At 35.6% G+C, this 5,868-nt stretch overlaps 1 protein-coding gene across 2 annotated transcripts in view; it reads right to left on the bottom strand.

Annotated features, from left to right (window-relative positions):
- Positions 1-777: 777 nt before the first annotated feature.
- The window catches only part of LOC107684508 (zinc finger CCCH domain-containing protein 13-like), a 44,457-nt gene continuing 39,366 nt past the window's right edge, over positions 778-5,868 (bottom strand). For both annotated transcript variants that reach the window (XM_016480780.1, XM_016480781.1), the window contains exons 11-13: positions 3,836-3,972; positions 3,628-3,717; positions 778-2,032 (exon numbers count right to left, since the gene is read on the bottom strand). In XM_016480780.1, coding sequence (XP_016336266.1) covers positions 3,636-3,717; positions 3,836-3,972 — 219 coding nt within the window. In that variant the 3' untranslated portion in view covers positions 778-2,032; positions 3,628-3,635. The remainder of the gene's footprint in view (positions 2,033-3,627; positions 3,718-3,835; positions 3,973-5,868) is intronic.

Below are 5,868 nucleotides of genomic sequence, written 5' to 3'. Positions count from 1 at the left end.
TAGTAATTTGTGAAATATTACAATTTAAAATAAGTTTTCCATATTAATATATTAATATTATAATTAGTAGCCATTGCGCCAATCTTCAGGGTCACATGATCCTTGTTGAATATAAGTTTCAAAACTTTTGAACAGTAATATACATTTCAAGACCAAGCATCTCCATTTTTGTCCACAATATAATATTCCGATTTTATGTTCATAGGTATATTCAGATAGCTGTGAAACATGTTAATGTATTTTCAGAACAAGGTTTGAACTTTTATCACGAAATGTGCATGTTAACTTTGAGTTTTAATCATTCTTTTTGATTAAAGCTGTTGTCTGCCAAAGGTGGTGTTAACAGATGAGTGCTTGTCAGTGGCTTCATTGCCTTGCAATAAAGAAAAAAAAACCTTCTGAAAAGCACACTTAAAAAAAAAAATTACAAAAAAAGATGGAATAAAAATATATTTATAGCAAATTTTATTACGAATTTACAGTATTGGACACTGGCATTACAACAGTGCAATAAACATCTTTACAGTCAAATTTAAAATAAAAAGGACAAATTACCCTTAAACACACTATAACAACTATAGGCAGACAATGAAAAGAAGCTGATAATAGAAAAAAAAAAAAAAGAACCATAGGACACATTACTCGCATACCGTCAGCATCACAACATTGACATCACGGGTGAAGACTCGTGCGTTACAAAAGTGACTTCTGGTTAGAACCGCTGTTCATTAACAGGTGAAAAGTGCTTGTTATGTGGAAGTGGCACAACGGCCCATTTTTTTTTCAAAAATACGCTAACAACAAGTGTGCAATGTAATGTGAACGATGTTTACAGTACTTTGACATTTCAAATTTCCCTTAAGCAAACTAGTAAACAAAAGAAACGAACTCAAGATGTGTGTAACCTAAAGTGAGGGACACAAATGAAAAGTTTTCCCTTCTGTATTCATTCAATATGACCTTGTAAGGGAAGAAAAAGAGATTTACACACTGATTGTGCAATTTCCTATCATCATATTTTGGCCCACGGTTAAAGCAAGTAAAGTATTGGGATAAAAAGAAGAACATAAAGTGAAATAAAGGGAATGATTGATTGTACATGCGCAATTTTTCCAATCATGATATTATGGATCCAAACATGATGGAGGACACGATGGAATGGTGAAAGCTAGACAAACTGAGGCAGCATACAGACCTTTGCATGTCTGAATGTCTCAAATCTGAAAAAAAAAAGGTTATTAGGAGTGAAGACATGTGCAAACAAATGATGAACTAAATTCATTCAGTGGCCCATCCAAACAGGTTTCCGCACGCACATCAGCACACATACAGGACCGTAGTCCTTCAATGAATTTGAACTCATTTTTGATCATTAAACATTTACCACTTTCCTTTCAAACCGATATTAATACAAATATAACATTCTGTGATTAACATTTTGTCATAACTAAATACACTATCTATACAGACAGCTCAGCATTGATTTGTCGACTATTAAAGATTAAAAATAAATTGTGATCGTCTATGGAAATGCATGTGCAATTGATGCCTATAACCATCAACTGAACAAAATCAATGGGAATATGACAAACAAAAAATAGCATGGAAACTGTACTACTATGAACATAAAAGGGTAAAAATAAACCAACATCATACTCCAGTTATATGAAGCACTTCTGGTTACTTGGAACCCACAGTTCCACTATAAAGGATGATATCTCGCTCACAGGTTAAAGTGGCTCTATGCAAAAATAATTCTCTCTCGTATGACGGAGAGCTGAAGAGAAACTCGACAACACATACGTGGACACACGGTTTACACACAGATCTCTGCTTCGCCCTTTATGTCAGTCAGAAATCTTTTAGAAAGGCACCATGCACATGTACATGACTGGAGAAGAAGGCCAGAAAAACCAATGAAACAAAATGATGTCGTAGTCAGCAGCAGCAGCAGAATTCTTGTCAACTCCAGGTCAAAGGTTAAGGCTTCTGTCACGAGTTACAGCTACAGATACTGCAGTTATAAGGCATCCTGAGATGATGGGGAAAAACACATGTGGTTTGTGTTAGACAAGCAGTACCACTACACCAAACCCTTCTAATTAGGGATGTCAAAAGTACTGGTACTGGTAGCATTAATATAAACACATCACTAATGCCCTACTAACTGCCAATGATTCATGTAAATGCCTTACACTATATTTTTATGGGGTCAAAAGTCATAAACTGTTTAAGCAAAACTTGCATATAATTTTGCCCATTACCTTGATTTCTTTACTTGTGTTCTGGCGGCTTATTTAATGAAATTTTTTATATGAACAGATTTTTAATTAAATCTGTTCATTGTTATCAGCAACGTTCTGGACAATGAGTTCTTAAAGACACAGCTCACCCAAAAATTTTAATTCTGAAGATTTTTAGTAACCAAACAGTTTGTGACCATTGTCATCGACTGTATGAGGGGGAAAAAAACGAAACCTGTCCTCTGTTATGTTCCACAGAAAAATATGTTTGACTGAACTATGCCTTTAAGTGAATGTAAATAATAAATAAAATAAATACATATAAAAATGTAAAAAAATAAATAAATAAAAAACAATCTAACTGAATTAGCCTGAATATATTTTGTCTAATAATTATGCAGTGAAGACAGTCGTGCCTTCAAAATAATAATTTTAAATTTCAAAATAATTTTTATTGTTTTACTTGAACAAAAACTAAATCTTTGTGTAGCTGTTAAAAACTTAAAGCACCTTGGCTTTATTTGATCTATTGCTTGTAATTAAAAATAATTAAATAAATAAACCTATAGCACCATGGCATTGTTTTATTTGAATCTGTTAGTATTTGAAATAATATTTAACATTTCAAATAAAGTGTAAAAATATTAAAGGGTTAGTTCACCCAAAAATGAAAATTAGCCCATAAATTACTCACCCTCAAGTCATCCTAGGTGTATATGACTTTCTTCTTTCAGACGAATCCAGTCGGAGTTATATTAAAAATTGCCTTTGATCTTTCAAGCTGTTTAATGCCACTCAGCGGGTGTTGCATGCATCAGTCCAAAAGAACGCCCATCCATAAAATAAAAAAGTGTCTCACACGGGTCCGGGGGGTGAACAAAGGCCTTCTGTAGCGAATCGATGTGTTTTTGTAAGAAAAATATCCATATTCAAAACGTAATAATCACTTTAATGTAGCTTGTGCTCACTGTTGTACACTGGAAGCAGTTCCGGGGGAATGACGTATGGAGGTCAGCTTCACCCCCCCGGAGCTGTGTGACACTTTTTTTTTATGGATGGGCGCATTTTATTTAACTGCTTTTGGACGGATGCATGCAACACCCGCTGAGTGGCATTAAACAGCTTGAAAGATCAAAGACAATTTTTAATATAACTCCGACTGGATTCGTCTGAAAGAAGAAAGTCATATACACCTATGGTGGCTCTGGGGTGAGTAAAAGACAGCCTAATTTTCATTTTTGGGTGAACTATCCCTTTAAGGTTAATAAAACTGGTTAAAAAAAAAAAAACAATCGCTGCTATTGCCGTCAACTACAGAAATTTTTGTATTGTGACAAGCCTAGTTATAATGTAATTGCACATACAAACACATAAGACGATTTACCTGCTTGTTCAGGCTGTACCGTCGTTTTCATACTGACTCAAACGTTTTTTAGTCTTTAGTTCTTTCAGCCACTGAGGTGAGGACTCTTCTCTGAGAGGGGATGGAGAGAGAAAAAAATCAGAAACAAAAACACACAATAATGTTCAGCACAGCCAAACAATAGACAATTCTGAGACTTTCTGATGTCCATTGACCTAAAAGCACTCACACATTCTCTTTGCCACCAGCAGGAGGCAGCACACGGGAGGCTCGAGGCAAGAATGGAGATTTGGGTGAGCGTGAGAGCTGAGAGGGTGAAGGGCCGTCTGTCTGATTGTCTGACTCGCCTCTCTTCTTTAGCTGAGCCTGAAATGCATGAACGAATCTCGCGTCACATAAGCTGCAAAATGATCAGCTTCCAAACAAATTCATACAATTTTAGCCTGACCAAAAACAAGCATTGTTAGGAAGGTGCTTCTGTTTAATCACCATGATTTACTTATTTTTCTTAATGATATCATATCATATTTGATATGCAAATTTCTATCTTCAACATGATCAAAACTTTACTGAATTTTCTACATGCCTTCTGTCGTCTGATTGACAGTTCATACTGTTTTAGCAAGTAATAATTCTAACCTCTACTCAGGGTGCGAACTACGGGGGAGCTAGGGGGAGCTCGGCTCCCCTTAATAAGACATGGGCTCCCCTGAAAATGTGATTTGTGAAATTTTGGGGGGTCTCAAAAAATATTGACAATGTGTTATTTTGACGTGCAATTTCAGTTTTGCGTAATGTGATCATCATGGATTATTATGTGTAAAATTGCAAAAATATCATTCATTCATGCATGACGGCGATTTAAACCTAATTCACTTCAAAAAGATAACTATACATGCTATTCTTGTCATGAGCACAAGGTGTGGGGGCACTGCGGTGCAAATTCCACTCATGTTTAGTACGTGCCTAATTGAACGGAGGAATTATGGTATTCTTCTGTAGCCTGACGACGAGTAACTAGTAGTGCATACACTAGCTGTTATGTATCTTTGTAAGTCATTGTAAGCCAACGCGCACGACCCCCCCGTTATAAAAAAAAAAAAAACGTGGGCTCCCACAAAGTCCACGGTATAGTTCGAACACTGCCTCTACTCATATTTTCGCTGTGAAATCTTTACTGGGTTTTATAAAGTAAATGTAAGAATAAATATTGTTAGTAAATATTGTTATATTGTTAGTAAAATTTCAAGATGAACATTTACTTGACTGAAGCAACTCAGGTTTACTTGATTACCCATAAATACATACATACATACATATATTTATTTATTCATAAAAAAAAAGTTAAAATGTATAATTTATTCCTACAGTAATACATTTGATGCTCAATACAAACTTTTCGAGGAATGCCTTTTTTTTATTTGTACATTTCTTAATCATCATTGCATTACATTGCATATTATATGATCTTAAGACATTATTGAAAGATACAGTGTGATATATATATTTATACAACAGTTCATTTTGGTTCTCAAATCTGATTGGTTGAGAACCGTGAGATATTGTACTGGTATCGCCACAGGAACGCCCTTTCACCGCTTGTATCACTCCGCTTCCAGTATTTCTCACAGCGAGTGTCATGGCGGACACCCAAATCCACTAAAATGTATAAATAATACTGTTTTTGTGTCATGGAATGTAGTTTTAAAAGGTTTTTAGGTGAGAATGTACTTGTTTAGACTTCAAATCTACGGTTTGTTAATAAAGATAACGTCTATTTGAAAATTTGCGTCGACGTTTTCAGAGACGTGAGCTCCAGTGCGTCCGGGGCCGTTCAGCGCTCATGAACCCGCCAGAGCAGCCTCACCTCGGCCAGAACTTCTGGAATTTGCCGCTGGCTCTAATGTCTCTATAGTGGTTAAACATGAGATATAATTCGTTTTGGGTAAATCTGACTGGCAGTCTTTGGTCTCATTAATCTATTTTTTGTTCCAGAGCAAATAATTTCAGCTGAAGGCAAAATCTCATCACGTTACATTTTATGTAACTTTAATGCTGTATATTAGAGCATTGCTTTTATGATGGCTGTTGTTGTTGTTGTTTATTCAATAAATAATACATTTTATATACATAGTAGTATTTAGTATTAGGAAACAGTGTGTGTGTTTCCAGCACTCGGCCTGCAGCCTCGTGCCTCTGGCCTAATCACAGCCATGCTGATATAGAGCCGGTATCGCTCTCGTACTCGAGTGATATTGCTCA

The sequence above is a fragment of the Sinocyclocheilus anshuiensis genome, unplaced genomic scaffold (assembly GCF_001515605.1).
Source record: "Sinocyclocheilus anshuiensis isolate Anshui unplaced genomic scaffold, SAMN03320099.WGS_v1.1 scaffold1, whole genome shotgun sequence".
Taxonomy (NCBI): domain Eukaryota; kingdom Metazoa; phylum Chordata; class Actinopteri; order Cypriniformes; family Cyprinidae; genus Sinocyclocheilus; species Sinocyclocheilus anshuiensis.
This window is presented reverse-complemented; position numbering and strand designations above follow the sequence as displayed.